This window comes from Epinephelus moara, chromosome 21, assembly GCF_006386435.1.
Source record: "Epinephelus moara isolate mb chromosome 21, YSFRI_EMoa_1.0, whole genome shotgun sequence".
Classification (NCBI taxonomy): domain Eukaryota; kingdom Metazoa; phylum Chordata; class Actinopteri; order Perciformes; family Serranidae; genus Epinephelus; species Epinephelus moara.
In genome coordinates this window covers 17,215,483-17,240,856 of record NC_065526.1, presented here as the reverse complement: position 1 = coordinate 17,240,856, position 25,374 = coordinate 17,215,483, and the positions used below count along the sequence as shown (strand labels likewise).

General features: G+C 42.2%; 3 protein-coding genes across 3 annotated transcripts; 1 reads left to right on the top strand and 2 right to left on the bottom strand.

Moving 5' to 3' along the window:
- Positions 1 to 2,267: 2,267 nt before the first annotated feature.
- On the bottom strand, positions 2,268 to 11,692 carry LOC126383024 (sentrin-specific protease 5-like). The gene is made up of 10 exons (XM_050033396.1): positions 11,503 to 11,692; positions 8,382 to 9,516; positions 8,175 to 8,280; positions 6,854 to 7,001; positions 6,719 to 6,766; positions 4,778 to 4,855; positions 4,516 to 4,653; positions 4,322 to 4,405; positions 4,165 to 4,215; positions 2,268 to 2,405 (listed from the first exon to the last, which is right to left on the bottom strand). Exons 2-10 carry the CDS (start codon positions 9,157 to 9,159, stop codon positions 2,289 to 2,291), a joined length of 1,548 nt encoding a protein of 515 aa, XP_049889353.1. The 5' UTR covers positions 9,160 to 9,516; positions 11,503 to 11,692; the 3' UTR covers positions 2,268 to 2,288.
- Positions 11,693 to 14,333: 2,641 nt separating this feature from the next.
- Positions 14,334 to 17,820, top strand: ahsg2 (alpha-2-HS-glycoprotein 2). The gene is made up of 7 exons (XM_050033406.1): positions 14,334 to 14,593; positions 16,065 to 16,175; positions 16,300 to 16,381; positions 16,485 to 16,639; positions 16,743 to 16,838; positions 16,951 to 17,022; positions 17,140 to 17,820. The coding sequence occupies exons 1-7, from the start codon at positions 14,399 to 14,401 to the stop codon at positions 17,578 to 17,580; spliced, it is 1,152 nt and encodes a 383-aa protein (XP_049889363.1). The 5' UTR covers positions 14,334 to 14,398; the 3' UTR covers positions 17,581 to 17,820.
- A 1,635-nt stretch (positions 17,821 to 19,455) lies between these two features.
- Positions 19,456 to 25,126, bottom strand: LOC126383006 (uncharacterized). Its single transcript, XM_050033351.1, has 7 exons — positions 24,814 to 25,126; positions 24,456 to 24,644; positions 24,218 to 24,339; positions 23,978 to 24,143; positions 22,627 to 22,742; positions 19,615 to 22,531; positions 19,456 to 19,528 (listed from the first exon to the last, which is right to left on the bottom strand). Exons 1-7 carry the CDS (start codon positions 25,088 to 25,090, stop codon positions 19,482 to 19,484), a joined length of 3,834 nt encoding a protein of 1,277 aa, XP_049889308.1. The 5' UTR covers positions 25,091 to 25,126; the 3' UTR covers positions 19,456 to 19,481.
- Between the last annotated feature and the right edge of the window lie 248 nt (positions 25,127 to 25,374).

The window sequence follows — 25,374 nt, the reverse complement described above, 5'->3', positions numbered from 1 at the left end:
CATGGTATAGTACATTAAAAAAAAGTTATAGTTAAGTATGTGATAAAAATCTATTTCATATTATAGAGTGTATGAAATAAAAGTCATAGTGTAATGTGTCAAAAAAACAAGTCGTACTATAGTATGTAAAAAAAAAAAGTAAAAATGCAATAAAAAGTCACAGTATTGTATGTCAGACAAAAAGTCACAGTATTGGTTGGCATAAATAAAGTGATAGGATAATAAGTAATAAAAAAGTCATAGTATAGTAGTAGCTAGGAAAGTATGTATTTACAAATGTGCACGTATCCTGATATAAACTGATGAAGGCTATTCTGCATGTGGTGCATACAGTACCTAATCTGTACAATACAAACATAAAATAAAGTCTGTGACATGTTTGGAAACCGTCTGTTTTTTATTTAAAACTTCAACATATATATATTTATAATGCAAACAAAAATAACTACTTGGACACCAATTCCAGTGTAACAACTTTCTTTACAAACAAACTACATATAGCTCCTATTCAGTCATCTGGTGCTTACAGAGCCCCTCAAGTCCCAAAAAATGTTTGTTTTTAATTTTTGTGCGCACAAGTTTATTATAGTGTGGGAACAAAATAACAATTAATGCACACAAAATAACATCTTAAAGCAGAAAGAAAGTTAGAACTTGTTCCCACCCCACAAGATAACAACACTGTTCCCACAAGATAACTACATTGTGAGTACAAGATAATAACTTGTTCCCACAAGATAACTACATTGTGAGTACAAGATACAAGATAATAACTTGTTCCCACAAGATAACTACATTGTGAGTACAAGACAATAACTTGTTCCCACAAGATAATTACATTGTGAGCACAAGACAAAAACTTGTTCCCACAAGATAAATACATTGTGAGTACAAGATAATAACTTGTTCCCACAAGATAATTACATTGTGAGCACAAGACAATGATTTGTTCCCACAAGATTATTACATTGTGAGCACCAGATAACAACTTGTTCCCACAAGATAATTACATTGTGAGCACAAGACAATGATTTGTTCCCACAAGATAATTAACTTGTTCCCACAAGATAATTAACTTGTTAACTTGTCTTGTACACAAGAAAATAACTTGCTCCCAAACAATTGTAACTTGTTCCCACAAGATAATTATCTTGTGCTCCCAAATGATAGTAACACGTGTGCACAAGATAATTAACTTGTTTGCAGAAATGTATAACTTGTTCCCACAAGATAATTAACTTGTTCCCACACGATTATAACTTGTTCCTACAAGATAATTAACTTGTTCCCACACGATTGTAACTTGTTCCCACAAGATAATTAACTTGTTCCCACACGATTGTAACTTGTTCCTACAAGATAATTAACTTGTGCACTTAAGATAATAACTTGTTCCCACAAAATAATAACTCTTTCCCTCAAGATAGCCAACTTGTTCCCACAAGATAATTAACTTGTGCGCTCAAGATAATAACTTGTTGCCAAACGACAGTAACGCCTGTGCACAGGATAATTAACTTGTTACCAGAAATGTATAACTTGTTCCCATAAGATAATTAACTTGTTCCCACACGATTATAACTTGTTCCCATAAGATAATTAACTTGTTCCCACACGATTATAACTTGTTCATACAAGATAATTAACTTGTGCGCATAAGATGATAACTTGTTCCCATGAGATAACTTGTGCACACAAGATAATAACTTGTTCCCAAACGATAATAACTCATGTGCACAAGATAATTATCTTGTTCTCAGAAGATAATTAACTTGTGTCGCACAAAACAAAAAACATCACCTTTTGGGGGCTCTGTAGATTCTAACAGGTAAACTCTGAGGCAACCAAATATCAAACAAAGCAAAATTAGACGTAAAAAATGTGCAAATGAAGTGTGTTAATTCATTAGAAAATTTCTAACACCTAAACACAACGAGGACTGTGACAGATCATATCCATTTCCACAGGTAGTCCATTTGATAAGGCTCTGTTGGGGCACTGTAGATGTGTAAACTCCAAGTCAAGGTCTAACAGGGATATAAAGAACGTTTTCTTAAATAACATGCCTGTTTAAATATTCATCATATAAATACAGTAATCGTACAAAGATTATGATGTACCATGAACAGTGCACCTGATATAAGACACTCCTACAGGGGTCAGCTGTGGCTGCTCTAGAGCTGCTGCTGAGGCCCTGAACAGAGACAATTGCAGACTGTTGATTTCCTACATAAAGTAGAAGCAGCACAAATTATAAACAGTACAGACAAACAACTGTAAGATCGTCGTCAGCCGTATTCGTGGAGCTTACAGTCACAGAGCTCTTTGTAGATCCTCTTGCGAATCTTTGGTATGTCCTTCTGTGAAAACTGCAGAGGTTTCGCAAGAGCGAGGCATCTTGAATACTGTGAAGGAGACAGAAATCAGAGTGATCAGTTTAAACAGTCAGATGCCATAATGATTGAAGTTGTGCGTCTTAAAGGGACAGTTCACCCCAAAATCAAAAATACATATTTTTTTCCTCTTACCTGTCATTTATCAGTCTAGATTGTTTAGGTTATGGTGCGTCTTCTTTCCAATAAAATGCAACTAGATGGCACTTGGCTTGTCGTGCTCAAGGCACCAAAAAACATACATTTAAGAAACTCAATAGTCATGTCTCTTTCCAGAAATCATGACCCAGTTACTCAAGATAATCCACAGACCTTGTTGTGAGCAGTTTCATATTTCACATTTCTTTCTACTAAACTACAGCCACCAATCGTATCATCGCTCAGAAGGAAGCGTGCATCTACTCATGGGCTTAAGACTTGTGAGGAGCACAGTAACGCATTACTAGTAATAATTTCACTTTTCTCAGTAATGAGTAGTGTGACCACTTGCTAATAAAATTGCAGTTACTCCAAAAACAAATAACTCATTACAACCTTACTTTTGTTGTCACACTTCTACTGATTTAAAATCCATCAATCAATTATCCCTGAATTAATTTTCATAACTGTCGGGCACGCGTGTTACAAATTGGCAAGCTAGCTTGGGAGATGGAGACGCTTACATTCAGAGGCTGGAAATAATCACATTTACTTGGATGATTTTTTACACTTGGTAATTGCAAATCTCCCCAAATTCAGATGTGTTCCTCTCTGTTAATGTCCGGGTAATCACCGTTACATGTAGCTAAGGCTAGATAGCTTACATTTACCTGGGGTTTTTGGTTGCCTGAGATCGGTATTTTCCCAAAGCTCTGCCTGAAAGACGGAAAGTCACTCCTGGAGCAACATTTCATACACAACATATCCAACCACAAGCTTCATTACTTCTTTGTAGCCTGCAGCTGTTCATGATTAAAATCCAGTTTTGGTTGTTAAGCCAGTGTAGAGCTGCAGCCGACTTCCGTGGCAGAGGACGGCTAACCTTTGGTGGGGTGTATTTCCTGGAGCTTCACATTATGGTGCGGTCTGTCGTAGTAGCCGAGGTGTTTCAGATCGGAGGTCTGAGGACGTGTTTTTCACAGTGGAAAGAGTTTCAGTCCAACTACCTGCAGCATCAGTGTTCTTGTCATCTTTCCTCACAACAAAATCCAAGTGATGGGAATATGTCCAGCCACTAAGCTAAGTATTTTGAACTATCTTGCTGCTTTGTGACATACCAGCGCAGTGTGCCAATTACTAAAATGAGTCTGCTGATGTGATGTGATTAACTGTTATATTACTAAGATTTTTCTTGTTACTGGAAAATTAATATTATTACTAGTAACGCATTACTGCCCAACACTGCTCTCGTCCATGAGTAGATGCACACTCCCTTCTGAGCAGTGATTCGGTTTTCAGGTGTAGTTCGGTAGAAAGAAAATAGTTCCTACATGAAACTGCTCACAACAAGGTCTGTGGATCATCTTGAGTAACCAGGTCATGATTTCTGTAAAGAGACACTGATGTTGAGTTTTTCAAATGTATTTTTGGCACTTTGAGCACCACAAGCTGAGTGCCATCTAGTTCCATTATATTTAAAAGAATATACATCGCTATGGCTGATATCTCCAACAATCAGCAATTCACACCAAAACTATCCAGTCTGATAAATGGTGCTACAGATAAGAGGAGAAATAAGCATTTTTGATTTTGGGGTGAACTGTCCCTTTAAGCTTGAGGAGCATGTTGGTACCTCCAAGACAAAAACTCCGCAGTCATTTTCATTGGTCTGTTGGGGGATTTTCTGTAAAAGGACAGCAGGGGGAGACAAGACATCACGTCAGCATCTGTTTTGTTCCTTTGTGTCACCAGCTTGTATCATTATGGGCTGTAACACCAACAGAACATACCTCATCGAACGACACCGCCCAACCTCGTTCAAAATCTGCTCGCTTCTTCTCCTTTGCTTCTGTCATCAAGTATTTCAGGATGTTCTATCAAAAGTAAAAGCACAAAGAAAAACAGTTTAAGAACAACCTGCAGGAAAAGCAACTGAAATGTTTGTGTACACTGTTTAGAGTGACAAAGAAATACATGAAATTACCCTCGCAACCTTCTGGAGTGCGTTCCCTTGAGAGTCGTAGAGGCAGATCTTCTTTTTGACAATGTCAGCTGTGACCAGACACCAGTGAACCTCCAGGTGGATCGGCACCAGAAGCAAACTCTTAGAAAACAAATCCACCTGTGCAAGAAAGACGGAGTTAAAGCCACTCACTCCGCTTTCTTTTCATTTGATGAGCCAGTCATGTCTTATTATGATTTTATCCGACTGACTACAAACACTGAGAAATCATCTTAGACCTGACCTGCTTCGTCCACCTCTTAACACCATCATATCCTTTAGTCATGAGCTGCCTGTGGAAGAAGCTGTTGAGGAATTGGACCTAAGAGTGGGGGGACAAAAGGAGAAAAAAATGTAAAACTAAAAAAATATAGGTTTTAATACTAGGCAAGGTAATTATATTGATATAGCACATTTCATACCCAAAGGAAAAACAGAACAAACAAATGATAAAAACAGTTTGAGCAAGCAATCAAAAGCACATAGATCATCTGCTGCTGGTTTATCAGAGGTTCCCAGAAACAGTCAGAAGAAGATCAGGGATGCAGCCTTTGTTAGTTACACTCCAAAGCTATGGAACACACTACCTATAGATATCAGGGAAGCTAGCTTGCTAAATATTTTTAACAGAAAGCTAAAAATGTATCTGTTCATTTTAGCCTTTAACTAGCTCTGACTTCCCTGATACAGGTCTGACACTCTCTTTACACTTCTACTTTCTATTTGCACTTCACACTGCTGCAGCTCTTTTAGAATTCAAAAATTTAGATTGAATATGCCAGCTTGAACAGGTGTGTTTTCAGACGGGATTTGAAACTGGAAACGGAGTCAATATTGTGAATGTCGTGGGGGAGAGAGTTCTAGAGGTCGGGGAGCAGAACGGCTGAAGGCTCTTGAACCATGGTGGTCAAGTGGGCAGATGGTGATGTGAGTTGTACTGCAGAAGAGGATCTAAGAGTACGGGAGGGTGTGTAGATATGAAGGAGTTCAGACAGGTAGTAGGGGGCTTGATTATGAATGGCCTTAAAGGTGAGAAGCAGAGTCTTGAAATCGATGTGATATTTAACAGGAAGCCAGTGAAGCTGCTGAAGAGCAGGAGTGATGTGATCTAGGGAGGGGGATCTAGTAATAATATGGGCAGCTGAATTCTGGACCAGTTGGAGTTTATGACACTCAACACATTGAGTAAGCTTTGAAAAATAGACCTAGGCCTGGTCAAAATTGTTATCATGTTTAAGTATATCGACCAACTAAAGAAAGAGTTAAACATTTTAGGAAAAGTCCTTGTATCCACTGGGAGTCTCCAGAGAGTCACTGCGTCTGACCGAGAAATAGATTACACAAATGAAATATGATTATCGATAGGTAGGTAGATAGGAAGGTAGGTATGTAGATAAGAAGGTAGGTAGGTAGGTAGGTAGGTAGGTAGGTAGGTAGGTAGGTGAGTATATAGGTAGGTAAGTAGGTAGATAGGTAGGTAGGTATGAAGGTATATAGGTAGGTATGTAGGTATGTAGATAGGTATGTAGATAGGAAGGTAGGTATGAAGGTATATAGGTAGGTAGGTAGGTAGGTATGTATGTAGGTGAGTATATATGTATGTATGTATGTATGTAGGTAGGTATGAAGGTATATAGGTAGGGAGGTAGGTATGTAGGTATATAAGTAGGTAGGTAGGTAGGTATGAAGGTGTGTATGTAGGTAGGTAGATAGGAAGGTAGGTAGTAGGTATATAGGTAGGTAGGTATGTAGGTAGGTAGGTAGGTAGGTAGGTAAGTAGGTAGGTATGTAGGTACGTAGGTATGTAGGTAGGTATGAAGGTATATAAGTAGGTAGGTATGAAGGTATATAGGTAGGTAGGTAGGTAGGTATGTAGATAGGTATGTAAGTATGTAGATAGGTAGGTAGGTATGAAGGTATATAAGTAGGTAGGTAGGTAGGTAGGTAGGAATGAAGGTATATAAGTAGGTAGGTAGGTATGTAGGTATGTAGATAGGTAGGTAGGTATGAAGGTATATAAGTAGGTAGGTATGTAGGTAGGTAGGTAGGAATGAAGGTATATAGGTATGTAGGTAGGTATGTAGGTAGGTAGGTAGGTAGGAATGAAGGTATATAAGTAGGTAGGTAGGTATGTAGGTATATAGGTAGGTAGGTAGGTAGGTAGGTAGACAGAATTAAAGATTACCTTGTGATGGGCAGATTCCATAATCAATTCTCCGTACATATTCATGACCTTAAACAGAAACAAAACGTACAAATGTTAATCTTTTCGCTCAAAGCATGAAAAACTGAACGTCTTGTTGCTGCGTGAGATGACGACCTGGTCGTTGAGCCAGTTCTGATCCGCCAGTGTGGACAAGTCATCCAGTGTCAGTGTGTGCTTCTTGTAGACCACCTGGAAGGAGGGAACGGGCTTCTGAACGATCGCAGTTCCATATTTGGTAACCTCTGAGAAGATGTAATTTTTCCTGCACAGGTAGAAAAACACAATGCAATGAGTCCGGGGTTTAAACACTCTGAATGCTCCGCCTCTGAACACGTTTTCAAAATGACATCTGCTACAAATAAGTACGAACAGTGGTTACATGAGCGTTAAAACCAGCCACAACTCCGCCCGGAGCAGAGTGACCATCTGCTATCAACCAATCAAAGGAATGCAGTGTTCACAGCTCCACCTTTTAGTGCCAGATCTGTGTGCTAGTTACTAGAGTTGGGCGATCTTGTCCATATCCTATCGTCCTATCGCCATCTAGTGAAATCGCCGATGAACGATGTCATCGCCCGGGGGGGGGGGGGGTCATTACGCATCGCCGCCTCTCTTTGGCGTTTGAGCAGCTTTATAAAACTCTTGAACATGTAATGGCTCCTTAATCAGCAAGTTGACTTTACATAGACGGCATATCTTTTCAATTTCTCCTGACATTGTGTTGTTTGGTTTGTTCACCGCTCAGATTCAGATTTTATGACCGCGCGGACTCCGCTCCGCGCACCAGTGACTGCTTGGCATGTATTTTTCCCATCGCGGGGATTTTTCACGGACATTTTTACAGGAAACTACAACGTGGAAGTGCGCTTGACTATGAAAGCCCGAATGACTGCGGACATTCCTCGCAGAGTCCGCTCCGCTTATAGTACGCCCGAGTATGCTTGTGTCGAGCAGGCGGAAGCGTTGACCCCCCCCCCCCACCCTCCGTCTCCTCTCACTCAGCCTCGTTCAGCCTCGATCTCGTCAGCATGCTCCACACGCGCTGTCTCCCCCCACACCTCGCGATTGCATCGTCATTTAAAAAAGACATCGTGAAACAACCCTTCTATCGCTGATGAGCGATCGGATCGCCCATCGGCACAACCCTACTAGTTACCCCAAGAGAGGGGGGACCAAAGATTGGGACTGTACGGAACGGTTCCATTGGTAACATCCACAACTTTTCACAGTGGAAACAGGGAAAAAAGCGTACCGAACTGAACTGTACCGTACTTCTCAGTGGAAACCGGGCTTTAGTGACCCTGCAAATCCACAGTCTTAGCAAAACCTCATAGTGTGTGACTAAAAAACTTATCTTGTCTTTAGATGTGAGAAGGTGTCAGACTTGAGTCTTTTAAAGTATTTTTAAATTCATGTAGTGTTTGGTAGGCATTACCTGTCGCTGAAATCAGTGTTAAACCTCCTCCTCAGATGTCTCAACACGTCGCTCTTTTTTAATGGTATGAAACTTCCGTGTGTTCTGTAGAAGTCGTCGAGAAATTCTGGAGAAACATGGAAACAGTGTTGTCTCAAAGAGCTGCGAAAAACAGACATGAAAACCAAAAATAATGGGAAAGACTGATGAAAGTGAAAAATGATGTACCATGGATGTTTTTCGTCAGTAGACTTAAATCAGTATGAGAGGTCTTTTTACTGGTGATTCTCTCAGCAGTGTCTCTGTTTGTAGCCTGGTCTGTGACAGCAGTGCATTGTCCTGATGGGCCGTCAGCCTCCACCCTCTGGGCTGGTGCCGTCACCCTTCGTTCTTTAAAATGTGCAGTTAAGCCATGTGCATCACTGTCTGAAGTCAACAGGGGTTTGACAGTGTCAGAAAGTTTTAAAGGGTCTGTAATTTCACTGAGCTGTGCCAAAGTTTCCGTTTTCTCTGACGGCACTGTCACTGTAGGCACCGTTTGACTGACGTTACCCGCAGAAATATTTGTGTCCGTAACCAGGTTCTGTGAGGAACTAGAAGCAATTTCTGATGGAGTTACAGATTCACATGAATTCAGCGGGCCATTCTCCTCTCTCAGCGTGTCCTCTGAACCTCCAGTATCACATCCAGGAGGTGACACAAGAGCTGGTGATCTGACTGCGTTTTCCAGGTCTGACGTGTGGCGTGCTGGGACTTTATTTTTCTGTGATTGTGTCTTTATGCTGAGGCAGGGTCCGGCACTGATCCCACAAGCTCTTTTTCTTGCTCTGAACATAACTACACCGCATTTCTCCTTTCGCTTCCTCCACATCCAAAGCTGTAATTTACAATACAAGCGTCTCTTGGCTCGCCTAGAGAAATGAGAAACTCCCTTGACTGAAGACGTGAATGCCTTTCTCCTCTTGAGGTATTTTTCTTTTCTGCAGTGGCTCTGTGTTCGGTGCATCTTGGGGAAATCGATTAGAGTAAACAGGGGAGGGTCACGTGAGGTGGAGGTATGAGTATCCTTTCAGCTGCTGGAAGAGCAGCAGCAGAGTCAGAGGCCTCATAAGCAGCAGTGCTGAAACAGGGTTTTATTTTGTCTAGGTCATGGTCCACTGTCTCTGATGACTGTTTCAGATTTAGATTCAGGTTCCTCTGAATCTTCAGGTGAGCTGCTACCAGTGGAGCCAGTGTAGGATGAGTACTTCTATTGGATGCTGTAGGCTCAACCACACGCTGAAAAGATTCACTCAGCTGTCCTTGTTTTTATTCCTGCTTCTGGCGGCATCCTCAGTAGAGTGATGCACAATCCAAACGTCTGCTGCAATACAGAATGGATGTGTTATTAAAGTTGATGACTGCACTTTAGTATAATTGTGACATACCTGTACCCTAATAGTAAGTACATATTTTTCCTCTTGCCTGTAGTGCTGTTTATCAATCTAGATTGTTTTGGTGTGAGTTGCTAAGTGTTGGAGATATCAGCTGTAGAGATGTCTGCCTTCTCACCAATATAATGGAACTAGATGGCACTCATCTTGTGGTGCTCAAAGTGCCAGAAAAGTACATTTGAAAAACTCGACAGCAATGTCTCTTTCCAGAAATCATGACCCGGTTACTCAAGATAATCCACAGACCTTGTTGTGAGCAGTTTTATGTAGGAACTATTTTCTTTCTATTGAATTACACCCGCCAATCGCATCACCGCACAGAAAAAAAAGTGCATCTACTGCTAGGTGACCTAGCATCACTGAGCCAGCCAACGTTACAGCTCAGCCAAGGAGGACACTGGAGAGCTGCAGCCGGGGCCAAAGGTCGCCTACCCCGAATTTAGACAAATAAGGTCACTTTGTGTCAAAATTTGAGTATTCAAACACAAAAGTTCAGTGAGTTCTAGCTGCTGAGACAAAGTGTTACCCGGTCACTTCCCTTTTTATCAGCTGCAAAGATAAAATTATGCTTCATGTTCACAGTCAAAACCTCCTTGAAAACACTTCTTATCCTGTATATTTGTATATTTTGCCAGACATTTAATACTCTCGTCTACTGCAGTTGTTCTCAAACGGTGTGCCGCAGCACACTGGCAAACTCTAGCTAAAAAATGTATTTAATTCAATTTAACAAACCTTCATGGGGAACCTATCTGTCGCTGTTCGCACGTGGGAATCATAAGTGTGTGACACATCAAAAGCCCTGATTGGCAGCCAGTGCGAGGATGATAACATTTAAACGGAGTAAGCCATGAGTGGGACAATAGATCGACCCACCATCGAAAGAACAGAGAAAAAAATAACTGTCAGTACACAGTTTTGGGCGGCTGTGGCTCAGAGGCAGAGCAGGATGATCGGCTGCTCAACCCCGACTCCTCCATCCTTGGGCAGGATACTGAACCCCAAATCGCCCCTGATGGCTGTTCCATCGGTGTGTGAGAGCGTGTGAATGGTGACTGAGTAGCAGGTGGCACCATGTACGGTAGCCTCGGCCACCAGTGTGTGAATGTGTGTGTGAATGGGTGAATGTGACTCAGTAGTGTAAAAGCGCTTTGAGTGGTCGGAAGCAAGAAAGGTGCTGTACAAGTGCAGTCTATTTACAGCATCACTAAGCTACCTGTCTTATTTTAATCATCTTCTGTCCTGATAAGAGTGATAACACACATTATAGAAGCTACTGTGCACAGATATAAATACAGATGTGCCTGAGATTTCGACTTGCCCTTTGGAGCGCTTTGGGCACAAATAGTTTAAAAACCACTGCTCAGTTGTTTCTAAAACTGGGCCCAGTGAGCGACCCTGACCTGGGAACGCACTGGTTGCTCTGGTTGTGAACGTTAAATTGTGGTAACTGTATTTAGTGTTACTGTAATCTAAACATTCTCTGGCACAAGAATTTCCTTTGGTATAAAATAAGTTCTACTGTAATGAATTGAATAACAATCAAATAATATGCATTTTTGAACTTAAGTAAGGCTTGGACAGCAGGACTTTTACTTTAACCTTAGTACCTTTATATGGTTGCATTGCTGCTTTTACATGAGTAAAGGACCTGAAGACTTCCCCACCAATGCAGCTAGGTTAAGTCACAGCAGCTTGGGAGCTTCGTTTCACTCTAACAGTGTAAACATTAGTATTTAATTCCCCCCAGGTTTTAACACCACACACAGCTCACAGTTTTACTGATATGATTTCTTTGGGCGCGTGTATCCACTCAAACAGCCTTGCTAATTTAGCTAACACAGCTAACGTGAGGTACTGACACAACAACTGAAGCTAACAGATGCTAGCTGTTAGCTACGACCACTTTTTCTTACCGTCACTGCCTCGTCTGTATCAATGTCACTTCCGGGTTGATGTGTGATAAAAATCCAGCCTGTCTGCCTTCTGGAGAATTAATGTACCTTTAATTTAAGACACAACGTTTGGCTGTCTGAGCCTTTAAACCTGCAGCGCAGTTAGCATCGTGACATGTATACAATCCATTGCACATTGAGAGTGTCGCCTGTAGATTGCGTCACTCTTGCGCCGACCAATGAGATTCATATATTTCACATTAAAGCGATTTCTATGTAGGGTGAAGTGAGGTCAGATGGGACATCAGGTAAAATGGGACAAATAAGGTTTAACTAAAAAGAACTAGCCCCAGAACTTGCAAGAAAAGCCATGCAGCATGTTGATTTTGTGATGAGAAAAAAAAAAAAATTATAATCTTCATGTATAAAGCGCTTTACAAGGTGCCTTACATGTCAAAAATTAAAACAGACAAAAGATGAAAACAACTTTTAAAAGAACTGATATGAACACTTAAATATATAAAAACAGAGGGAATACAAGACAGTCTGTAGCCCCGTTTCCACCAAGCATTTTCAGTATGGCACCTATGGAACCCTTCAGACATGGTACCTAGACCCACTGCAAACAGTACTCTTAAATGTGGGCGGGGTTGTTGTCACTCACTGCTCCGTCCATCACTCACTGTATTTCCTCATCACCGGTGACACAGAGGGAAGTCTGCACATCGTTTATCATCCACAGAACGAGGCTGCGCGCTGACATTTTCAGAACAAAATAAAACAGGCTGCAGTGAGAGTCTCTCTCCATGGGATACTTAAAACGAGTGGGTTTGTGCATTTAGTCCTTCTCAGGCAAGCTCAGGGGTTTAGTGTTGCCGGAGTCCACAGGAACAACAGTCCACAATGCTTTTTTTCCCTCCGAGTGAGGATTAGAATATATGCCGTTCACGTAACCCATCTGAAATTAATATATGAATGCTTGAAGATCCACTCATTACTAAAAGTGTATGTCATATAAAAACTAAAGTAATGGTCAAAGTTGTCACAGTGAAATTTAAGGTGTGTTGATGGATTCATGTCATCACCTCATGCATTGCTTAACATTACAAGTTAACGTTCCACCTTAAAAGTCGTCGGCAGTCAGTAGATATGCCCATTCAAAGTTTGCAATTTCAATCGGTTGCGATAGCACCCCCCTTTGGCCAATTGATGTAATATTGCTTCATTCACATCCTCCCATGACCCTCTACCACTGTGCCAAATTTCACATGGATTGACCAAATCAGTGAGGAGAAAAACGTGGAACAGACACACAGACAGAGTTTTCGTCATTATATAGTAAGATAAGATATGGCACCAAGGGAACAGTCAGCTAAAGAACAGGTAAAGCATGGCAGAAAATTTGGTAAATATACTTTAAGAAATAGCCACAGGTTACATGAATGATTGAATGAGTTAATGACTGAACTGATAAATAGATTTGAATGAATGTCCCATTTTACCTAAACACGTCATCGGAGTGACGTAGGGTTTCTCAATGTGTTTGAAGGTCCAAACAAAGTTTCTAAATTATTTTACTTGGCAACAGTTTTGTTTAGAGAAATATAGCACCGAATAATAACAAGTCAATAAGATCAGGTGCACTAACAAAGAACAGGAAAAAAAGACCACTACCAGGGGCTATTAGCCCAGGACAACACATCTCCCAGGATCACAGGGACACGCAAACCCTCCACCGCGTTAAGGTGGCAATTCTCGGAGGAGAATCCTCCCGTTGGAGGTGTTTCGTGCACGTCCCACTGGTAGGAGGCCCCGGGGCAGACCCAGAACATGCTGGAGGGATTATATATCTCATCTGGCCTGGGAACGCCTCGGGTCCCGCAGGAGGAGCTGGAAAGTGTTGCTGGGGAGAGGGACGTCTGGGGCGCTTCGCTCGGATGAATAGATGGATGTAATATTTTTGATGTTTGATTTTGAAGCAATCCAAAAGTATTTAGATAAGATGAAATTTTTTGTGATCCAGTATATTACATTGCCATTTACAAAGCTGCACCTATTTTGTATTCAGTAACAGACTACATTTCAAAGTGTCTGCTAAACCTCACAGCACTAAGAATACGCAGGGACACCGGAAATTGAAATCAATGTTAAAGGTGCACTTCAGGTGTCTGAATACTTCGCCCTTTTGCAGCAGGATGAAACTTGGTATATTCCTGTAAAAGTCGTGAAAGAATTCTGGAGAGACTGGAAACATTTTTATCTAAAAAATAGAAAAGTAAAACAAAACAATAAAGACAAAAATATTCAAACTGTCTTTTTACAAATAACTCTTTCATCAGTGTGTTTGCAGTCTTGTCCTGACCTGGAACGACAGTAGTGTATTGTGCAAACGGTTCCGAGCAAATATGTGGGCAGCGGCATTGAGTGTCCCCAAACTATGCCCTTCCTGTTGGCAAATATCCTCTTTGGTAAAGTGTCACTGAGCAAGTCACTGAGTCCATGCTGACAGGTTGCACAATAGCCCTGTGGGTGTTTGAATGTGAAGCTCTTCACATGTTTTGTATGATATTTAATTCAGGAAACATTGGTGTCAGATGTGGGCACGGCTGTAAACTGGAAATCACAGGTAGTGTCAGATGTTTTTAGATATCTCGCCAAAAAAACAAATAGAATCAGCACTGATTTAAACTCAGACTGCTCATCCCCCACTAGACTTTGTCAGCTTCCATTTGTTTTGGCAGCAATCCTAAAACAGAGTATGACCCATGTGTGACGCAGGAGACAGGAGGGATGATCGTGGTGTTTAACTTGGCTCTGTTTTCCTGTTTAAAGTACAGGATATAAACACCTGCAGGCTGCACCAGCTCTACCTCACCGTTCCTGATACGTCCTGATCGCCTGTGCATCTCTTGCAGAAATGAAGCTCCTCGGCATCTTGTTGGTTCTGGGACTACTGGGGGTATGGGCTCAGCTCAATGAGGTGCAACCTCTCTGCGACTCCCCTGAGGCAGAGGAGGCAGCTCTGGTGGCTCAGGATTACCTCAACAGCCAGCACGCTCACGGCTACAAGTATGTACTGAACAGGATCGAGGATATCAAGGTCTATACACAGGTAAGTCAGCAGGTGTAGAGTTTGTGTGGTTACAGGCAGAAACATTTGTACAGATTTCTACTTCTCTTCTCCTGTTTTTAAACTTTGAGGGAACATGAGATAACAAAACAGTCACATTTATTTCCTCATGGCCACTGGATAGCAGGTTCACATAATCTGAAAAATTAAACTGTGAATTGTGATGTGTGTGACTTTGAATAGGTAAAACACATCCTATAAAACCTGCCGAGCTTAAAGATGAGGTAAAATGTGAGCATTATTTCAGATAAGGTAGCACATTATACACAAATTAGTACATTAAGGTGAAGGTGCCTCTTTACTTTCCTTAAACTTTGCACATATTTTCTTACATTGTGTGTGTGTGGTTATTTTTAGCACCCTAATTAAGACACAATCCAACTAAGCATGGGTGGATTACTAATGGAGCCTACTTCACCTGCAAAATGTCACTCAAATTAACATGTACTGGCCAATGTGAGAGTCAAAATTACTACAGAAGAAAATAAAACAACTTCAAAGACATGCAAGGGAACTGCCAAAAGACACAAATGTACTGCAAAAAGAGATGCAAAACAACCAAAAAAGACACCAGATGACTAAAAATAGACAGAAAACAACCAAAGAGGACACATAATGACTTCACAGAGACACAAAACAACCACAAAAAGCAGACACAAAATGAGAGACACAACAAAATGACACAAATGTACTGCAAAAAGAGACAAAAAAAACAACAACCAAAGATACAAAATGACTTCAGAGAGGCAAGAAAGAACCACAAGAAGAAACAAGATGACTTCAGGGACACAAAAAGACCCCAAAAATACACAAAAAGACTTCAGAGAGACACAAAACAACCAAAAACAACACCAGATGACTTAAAATACATAGAAAAAGAAGCCAAAGAAGACACAAAATTACTATAAAGAGACAAAAATCGACCAAAAAAAGAGACAGAATGACTTCAGAGATAATAAATAACCACAAAATGACCAAAAGAGACACTAAATGACCTCTAAGAGACACTAAATGACTTCAGAGAGACACTAAACAACCAAAAAAGACACAAAATTACCACAGAGAAACAAAACAGTAAAAAAAAAAGAAAAAAAAAGAGATAAAACCACCCCAAAGTCTGTGTGTCTTGTTCCTATGTAGGTGAGGTGGCGAGGTCTTTTGCCTATCTGCGCCCAGGGGCCCATTCTAAGTGCTGCTGTGTGTTGCCTCTGCAGGCAAACATTTGCATAAGAAAAGATTTAAAAATCCACTTTTCAACTGTGCTCTATTTCTTTTTGTCTTCGTTTTGTAATTTGAAACAAAATGCAAATATGCCACCAGAACATTTCGCTTCGGGGTTTTTTGTCTATGTGGCAATCAGACAACACACAGCTGAATTCTGCCAAATAACTGTCTGACGCAGTAGATTCAGATCATAATAATAATAAAAGTATTTTATTTTATCCCTCCTCAGCCTGATGGAGACAACACATATCTGCTGGAACTTGACCTGCTGGAGACAGACTGTCATGTGTTGGATCCCACACCTCTTGCCAATTGCACAGTCAGACCAAAAATATTTACGGTGAGACTCTGTACCATCAGTACCCTGAATTTCATATACTGGAGCTACGCGAATTCAACCAAATGTCAACATACTTTATAATTTCAAATGAAAATATAAAATGTCCTTCTTCGTCTCCAATCAGGCAGTAGAAGGAGACTGTGATGTGGTGCTGAAGAAGGTCGGCGGAGCTCTGACTGTCACAGCATTCAAGTGTAAAACAGAAGGTAAAACTTCCTGATTGCACACTGACTCACGCATGTTCAAAAGATGCCACACAACTGTCATCCTACACATAAAACCTGCACGTGTCTTTCTCTGATAACATAGAATCAACAGAGGACTTCTGCGCGGGCTGTCCTATCCTCCTTCCCCTGAATGACACCATGGCGCTGGACTTTGTCCAAACCTCTCTTGTAACCCTCAACAACATAACTGGAAACATAACATACACTCTTGCAGAGGTTGGACGGGTGACATCACAGGTGGGCCCAAACATGATCTATACAGTTCTGATTTTTTTCCTACAAGATTGAATGCACCTGCGTGTTTTAATTCATGTAAATCCTTCTCGATACCTTGTTTCAGGTTGTGTTTGGTGGGCCGATCTATAGTGCAGAATATGTTGTAGTTGAGGCTATTTGCTTGGATGATGTCTGTGAGCCCCTGCAGGACCCCATGGCTGTAAGTATACAAAGTATCAGTATAGTTTCCCAGGAGAAAAACTTTTTAAAGTGAGATAATTTAATATATGCACTTTTTTTTAGCCCTGAGTTGTTTTTCTTCTCTCCACCAGTCACGTGGTCTTTGTACTGCCAAAGGTTTGAGCAATGATCACACAGTGAGCTGCAAGATGTTTGTAAATCTGGTAAAATACTTCATTTAACTTCTCTGAATAGTTTTTGATCGACAAAAATACATTACAAACTTTACATTTATATAGATGTTTTCTCCTAAGCCTCTGTTGATGCATACACTTTTTCAGATGCCTGCTGTAGATGCCAATGGCACTGCACCAGTGGTCCAAGTCCACAAAGACAGCCTGTCTCCCAAGCACGGTCTGAGGCACCACAAACTGACCGCTCTCCACAACCCACATCTGAGCAGCCTTCTCTCTGCAGAATCTGCAGAGTCTGCTGAAACTGTGCCTGTAGTCCCTGCAGTGGTTGATGCCGGTGCAGCTGCTGTACCTGCTGCCGATCCAGCTGCACCTGCTGCAGATCCTGCCGCACCGGCTGCCGATCCAACTGCTGCAGATCCTGCTCCGCCTGTAGACTTGGGATCTTCCTCAGATTCAGTCAGTGCTGAGATTCCTCTTGCTGTGGTGAAGAGAGATGTACCTGTCACACCTGCTGACAACCCTGCAGCTCAAGTAGACCCCATTAATCTTGTGCCAGTGTGTCCAGGAAGGATCAGGTTCTTCTAAATATTTGGTTCCCATAGACTCTCTATTCATGCTGCCTTCAGCTACACTGGCACTAGAGTAATTTATGACTATAGTAGATAAATGAACTTGTCTAACGCCGATACACTAAGCTATATCCATTATTTGTAATTGTTAAATCACGCACAGGCATTAAGCATTGCAAAACAACTCTTGAAATATATGTAAAAATGGATGATAAAAATTGTATTCAATGCTGCTGAATAAATTTCTCAAGTCAAAGCTTTTTGTGTTCTTACTTTTTGGTCATCATGCACCCTTTAAAACTGTGGTTCCCAACTGGTGGGACACAGGTCCATTCTGTATTCCATAGGTGACTCGTCATGTTTGTAAAAAACACACTTTATTTTTAAGTACAGTGAATTTCCACCACAGAGCTTTTATTTTGAAGTGCCATTTTCTGCTGTCAAGGGAGTGACTAATCGACAGCTACTTGACAGAGGCAGCCAGCTAGCTTGATGACAAGGCCAAACACAAGTATGATGTCGAATGTAATAAACAGTTTGGACCTTATGACGAAGGAGAAATCTGGACCCTGTGGCTGGACCAGATGGAAACCACTGCTTTAAAATATGTTGAAACCGTTCTGCTTGAGCACATCACCCTTTTTCAAATTCATACGTTATTCCTATGGCCTAAGAAAGTCCAATAAAATTGTTCAGCATAACCAGCACTCACAAATACGAAAACTAGAGTGCTAAAACTCAAATTTGTAATGTCAAGTTTTTGTCAAGAACAGGCAATTAATTTGGAAAGATGTTCCTGACACTGAGAGCACCCAGGGGAATGTTCTGAGAATACGGGTACATAATTTAAACATGTTTAAAACGTTTATTTGGGTATAAAAAAGAACATTCTGTGGGTTTACAAAATCAGGCTCCCATTCATTGTCTCTGGAGTAGCTCCAGCCTTTATACTTGTTGACATCACAAGTTTGAGACATTCTCCTGTAGTTTCTGGCTTTGAGAGAGTAGCTCATGTTCAGATACATTTTCCTAGGCCAATGAAATAACATTGGATTTCCCCTTTAATAGCAGCAGTCAAAGATAGTTACCCATGGCCTTTTGCAGGTTCAATGAGGACACACCGATAATCTCCACAACAGATTTTGAATGAATGTACTGCTACCCAAATTCACTTAATCATTCATGCCACATCTTTAAGGGCAATTGCGAAACAAAGCACTGTTTGCCAGTTGGGTTGACTCGCATCCATGGCATTTGTGAGAACCCATTGACATTTCTACAAATACAAAAAAGTGGCAAAAAAAAAAAAAAAAAAAGTATTCCTCTAATTTGTCCCATCAATATTTTAAACATGTTTACAGATTCTTTTGACATCCAAAGGTCTGGCAGTTTGTAGGGACAACAGGTTGTTAGATGTTTCTCATCAAAGTCATTATCCTTAAAATGCAGATACATTTGGTAAAGGCTTTTTTCTTTTGAACTATGAATGTCAGAAGTATCAGTACAAACTAAACTTGGAAATTAGCTTTTTAGAGACGAGTGCAAAGATTTTAGGATTGTACTTAAACCATGGAAATTCTAGTAAGTGTATTTACATGGATGGGTCAATGTTCAGGAAGGACCAGTTCATGGCAAGGCAAAATAAGCAAGATAAATAAGTTCAACAAGGGCAATGCACCTTTTGATCCTAAAAAAGCAGATATAATGCCAACAAGGACTGAAAGTAAACTTTCAGCTTTAAACAAGCCAGAAAAAGTTCTTTGACTGCTCACCAGCTTTAGATTTTGTTCTCCCCCCCCCCTCACAAAACGCAATCCTCAGATGAAACTGAAGTTTCCTATGATTACTTGCGGAAAATTAAAAAAAACCCTTGATAGTCTCAAGTTTCAACTGTTTATTCACATTGAAGGCAACTCATTATGGCTTCCAATTTCCAACTTCTCTCTGAATAGGTTGGTTCAGTCCTGCAAGAGACACACATTAGTACCAAAGATTGGATTAGAAGTTTTTAAAAAAAAAAAAAAAAAAAAGATATATCACATAAACATACCCTTTGCTTGGTCGTCAGCTGTGGAGCTCCTTCGTTTAAATGACTTTCCAGGAACAAGAGGTTGAATCCTTTGGCCAGAGCCCAGGGGTGTCATAGGCCTCCAGAAGCCTTTGAATTTTGGATTTAAATGTGTTGTGCTGACAGAGGGGTCCTGGGGCAAAGGTGCAAAATGAGGGCCATTCAAAGAGTAAAATGGTACATCCGAGTTATCACCAGACCTTGGCATGTAGTTGACATTAGGGAAGGGACTGGATATTTCCTTCCCTGGCTGTTTGGGGTGTTGAGGTTTTTCATGTGGGGGCTTTGAATTCTCAGGATGTTGGGGTTTACCGCTGTGTTGCCTTGCAGGATTTTGTGCCAGGAAGTCTGCATCACCAGCTGGGTATCTGAAATGGAGTGGAGATTCATTTAGCCTGTTGGGCTCCCTACCTGGTGGGCCATGCTGTAGCAGCACATAACTCTTTGGGTCAGAATAGGGGTGTACAGTCTGTTCAGGTTTAGGGGATTTCCTTGAGGCACTCCAAGATGGCTGCAAGGGGTTTGGGGTTGTTGACTTGTCCTGAGTTTTTGATTGATCATCTTGAAGCATGTAGTATGGGATCAGAAGAGGATCAAGTTCACTTTGGACTTTAGGAGGCATTGGCTCTTTAGAGTCACTGGGAATTTGGTTAGATGGTTGTAGTTCCTTCGCTGTCGGTTGATTTTGCTGCTGTTGTAGATACTGACCATTATAAGGCATGAAACTGGCCGGTAGTTGGCCATTTTGCTGCTTTGGTGGCTGTAGGTTATGTGGCTCATACTGTAGCAATGGATTTACTGGTTCACTTCCTGGAGTCTGTGGTTTAGAGGGCATATTGTAGTGAGCTGGTGGATGGTGTTGTGAATTTTGCAGCAGATATGGCCAGTTAGGATACAGTGAGTTTGGGACAATATAAGGGTAAATTGGCTGCTCAGGATTGTTAGGCATGCTGAGAATATTGAGTACAGCAGGGTTGCCATCTGGTGGCTGCTTCTCATTTCCATATGGAAGGGACTGAGATGAAGTAGGTGCAGAGGTGGAAGTTGTGGTAGCTTCAGTTGGCATTTGAGAAGGAGGAGCAGAACTCAAGCCATTGCCAAACCCATTATACACCTTTGAAGGGAGGAATGGCAGTAATGGATAGTGTAAAGGTGCATTTTCACTGCCAATACCAGCAGGAACTATTTGATGGAGATGTTGATGAAAAGCAATTTGTGGACAGCAATTAGAAAATCCAGGTGGGCAAAACCGAGGGCAGTAGACAGGTGGCATATATGGAGTCTCTGGTTGAGGGTCTTGTGGATAAGCAGGTTTTTGTTCTTGTCCCTTAGGAGTTTCTGTTGCTGGGGGCTTTGGAACAGCAGCTGGCTGATATTCAGGGGCTGGCTGACGGTAGAAGGGGTAGAATGGCTTGTGTACTTGGCCCCGAGGAGCTTCAGGCTGTGGAGGTTTTGGAGCAGTAGTTGGCTTTTCTGGCTGAGGGTAGAAGGGGAAGGGGTAGGGGTAGAATGGTTGCTGTACTTGACCCTGAGGGGCTTCAGGCTGTGGATGTTTTGGAGCAGCAGATGACTTTTCTGGCTCTGGTGCAGCAGTTGGCTTTTCAGGCTCTGGCCAAGGGTAGAATGGCTGCTGTACTTGGCCCAGAGGGGCTTCAGGTTCAGGTTTTGGAGCAGCAGTTGGCTTTTCAGGCTCTGGCTGACGGTAGAAGGGGTAGGGGTAGAATGGTTGCTGTACTTGGCCCTGAGGGGCTTCAGGCTGTGGAGGTTTTGGAGTAGCAGTTGGCTTTTCTGGCTCTGGCTGGGGGTAGAAGGGAAAGGGGTAGGGGTAGAATGGCTGCTGTACTTGGCCCTGAGGGGCTTCAGGCTGTGGAGGTTTGGGAGCAGCAGTTGGCTTTTCTGGCTGAGGGTAGAATGGCTGCTGTACTTGGCCCTGAGGGGCTTCAGGCTGTGGAGGTTTTGGAGCAGCAGTTGGCTTTTCAGGCTCTGGCTGAGGGTAGAAGGGGTAGGGGTAGAATGGTTGCTGTACTTGGCCCTGAGGGGCTTCAGGCTGTGGAGGTTTTGGAGCAGCAGTTGGCTTTTCAGGCTCTGGCTGAGGGTAGAAGGGAAAGGGGTAGGGGTAGAATGGTTGCTGTACTTGGCCCTGAGGGGCTTCAGGCTGTGGAGGTTTGGGAGCAGTAGTTGGCTTTTCTGGCTGAGGGTAGAAGGGAAAGGGGTATGGGTAGAATGGTTGCTGTACTTGGCCCTGAGGGGCTTCAGGTTCAGGTTTTGGAGCAGCAGTTGGCTTTTCTGGCTTTGGCTGAGGGTAGAATGGCTGCTGTACTTGGCCCTGAGGGGCTTCAGGCTGTGGAGGTTTTGGAGCAGCAGTTGGCTTTTCAGGAACTGGCTGAGGGTAGAAGGGGTAGGGGTAGAATGGCTGGTGTACTTGGCCCTGAGGGGCTTCGGGCTCAGGAAGTATTGGAGCAATAATTGGGTTATCTTTGCCCTCTCTCGCAACAGGCACTTCTGGTTGGGCTGGCCAGGGATAAAATGGTGAAGGAATGAATGGTTGGGGCACTTGTCCCTTGGGAGTCACTGGCAGCTTTGCAGGAGGGACAGTTTGTAGGGATGGCTGTATAGTAGGTGCAGGATTCGTGTTTGGTTTTCTAGGAAATGGGTAAAAGAAATTGGGGTAGGAAGGTAATGGAGGTTGATAGACATCCTTTGGCTCTGGAATCTTCGGCACCTGGAGAACAGATTGTGCTGGATTTTTCGGAGAAGGGAGGGAGGGATGCTCCACTTTGCTTGGCGTTACTGAACCTTTTACAGGCTTTTTGGGCTGTTCAGTTTGAGCTGGTGACAGTGATGGACAGGAAATTTGGGTTTCTCTATCTCCAGCCAATTCAAGGGTGTACATTCCATCCTGAAACACAGAAGTTGAAATTATACTTAACATTTACTTAAATAAAATAAAAAAAGGGGGGGGGGTGGATCTGTAGATTCAAATTTATACTATACCTTTTTCTCTAGGCAGGGTGCATAGCGAACAGAGATGACCACACCTTCAGGATGTACAACCACACTGAACCCACATCTGGCTGATGCCTTCATCAGCGGCTCCCAGTTGCCATTCACTGTTGCGCAATACATTACAGCAAGGGACAATTTGCAAAAAAAGGTAAACAGACAGTCACAGGGCAGAAATTTCTTTCCCTCAAAATAAATTAAATGCCAATGAGCCGTGTTGTCATAACTTGCTACGCTGCAGATATCCGTTCTCCCAACTTCTGTAGCAGCTACTCTTAACCTGATTAGAAGCCCATCTAATCCATCCATCACTGGACAAACTGAAGCAGCTTCAACACCCTCAGTAATCCAAGTTTAGCCCCATCACTTAAGACTCAGAAAATCAAAACTTTAGAAAAACTGAGAAGTTATGGAATCAAGTAGTTTCCTGAAAGACTGAACAGAAAATATGCTAATTGATCCTTTGCTAAGCCCCGCCAACAAGCTGTCGGAGTAGTAAGGAGCCCACACTGTAACTAACTACAGTCCCTGAAGAATTAATCACATTTTTGGAAAAATGAAATAGTGATTCCAGAGAGAAGCAGGCAGAGGGGTCTACAGTCTGTGTTTGAAGGATATATCCAGGATGTCAAAGTGACTCAGCAGCAGGTTAAAAAGACAGACAGTTAGAAGCTAAAGCTGAACTATAGGCTACAGATCAGTGTAAAAGTGAACCACCACATTACTGCTGATTGACACAGAAGATAATGAATATTAAGGGAAACTTTGCTGATATTGAACCAGCTGTGTGGCATCACTGAGTGCAGAATGGCGTTTAGCTCCGCCCATGTGCCACTGCCAGCACCTGGACGAGAAGGGATCTCTGGGGGAAGTCAAGCAATGTTCATACTTTCAGTAGGCTACATCTTCAGTAGCTAGCTAGACCACCCTACTTTTTTCAGGGTTTGATTTTGGAACAGGGAGAAAACATTTTTCCAACCTCCAGGTAGCAAGTATGATTAATACATGACATGCCCCAGGCACAACATTTAGCTCCAAATCCACAAACCCAGCCTGAATATGCAGGAAATATGAAACGACTGCATTAGCTATTAAGCACAGCCATGTTGGTGTCTGACCCTGGTCAACTTAACGTCACTGCCCAGAAAATTTTATGCTGCATCATTGCCTGGGGTGTGCTTTGTACTGAAGAGTTTCAGAGACTTTACCCACTGTAATCATTCCAACATTGAGTAGAAGGAACACAACCAAACTGGTGTAGCCATCATTTGTTACACCTTTCACAGCAGTTATGCCTTTAAGGTTGACTTATCCTGAAAAGTTAAGAAAAACACAAACTTACATTTTAAGTTAAGGTCAGCAACAGAGACCGTCCATGTTGTTTTCACAACCATGCCCTCAGCGTGGCAGGTGACCATCGGAGGGTTAGGTGAAGACTGCCTCTTCAAAGGGCATGACATCCTCACTGGTAACCCACACCAACGTAATGGAAGAATGTAGCTATCCTCCTAAAACCAGGAAGAAAATGTTACACGTGTACATGGTTCAGGTTGTGCAGTGCTTTCAGAGAAAGGCATCTCACCTCAAGAGCGACAAAGCAACCATCGTAAGGTGCGACCAAGACCAAATCTCTCTGTGTTGACTTGATAGTGTATCCGCAGCTTGATGGCAACTTGGACAGAGGCAGGGGTGACATGCGACTTCCTGAGCAATTAAAGCAACAGAAAGGAGGAATTTTTAAAAAAAGTGCATGAAACTGCTCTGCAAACTCTCGAGTATTGTGTGCAGTATAAAGGCACTTGTGACTCCATGAGACTTACCTCTGTCCACAAAGAACAGAGATCCACAGGTAGAGGCAGCATCTTGAACCTGAAGCTTCATGGAGTCTCCTGTGCATTCAACCTTTGGTTCCATTCTAAGGAGTCGTTCCACTACTGCGCTGTCTGTCTCTGAATTTGGCCTTGAAACGCCACTAACCTGTCCTTTAGGTTGCTGGGGCTCCCCCCAACCTTTCAAAAAATTCAAATAGGTACACCACCGTTAAACAGTGATACACACATTCAACTACAAGCCTTAAGGTGAAAAAGGTGTTCAATGAATGCATAGGACGTCAGAATATTAAGTCACAATTAACAGTATTTCATGCAGGATTGCAATAAGAATTTCACTTCTACATACCCATGTCTTCTTGGTAATCTGTATCAACATCCAGAACGTTTTCAGTGGCCTTTGTTCCTTTGAGTTCATCAGCTTGCAATGAATTTTGCCCAATTAAGAGTCTTCCATGGCGCAGATCACCTCCTTCAGCTTGATCTTTGCTAAGGGTCGAGTTTCCTCTTAATCTATCCAATGCTTTAAGCCTTGTCAGTCTTGTGCAATGGCAAAATGAACTAGCAACCACTAAAATTCCTAAACATAGTAAAATCTTACTGCCCCCGCTTTCTCCACACGCCATTGGAACAAAGAAAACACCCTGCACACAGGCAGAGAGCCTCAGAAGTGTGCTGCAAATGCTGAACTCTCCTCGTCACAGGCACTTTTAGAGACAGAGCAGAAGGTGAGGTCTGGTCCTAATCAAACACCTGAGCACAGCAGGTGTTGTCAATGCAGCAATTAAGGACCATTTGTGGACCTCACCTCCCCACACCAAGCATTTACCACAGTTTGACCACAAGTAGTAGTAAATGTAGAGGACTACATTCTTATGAGGTCTATTTGACAGTCTTCCCAAGGTTTTCA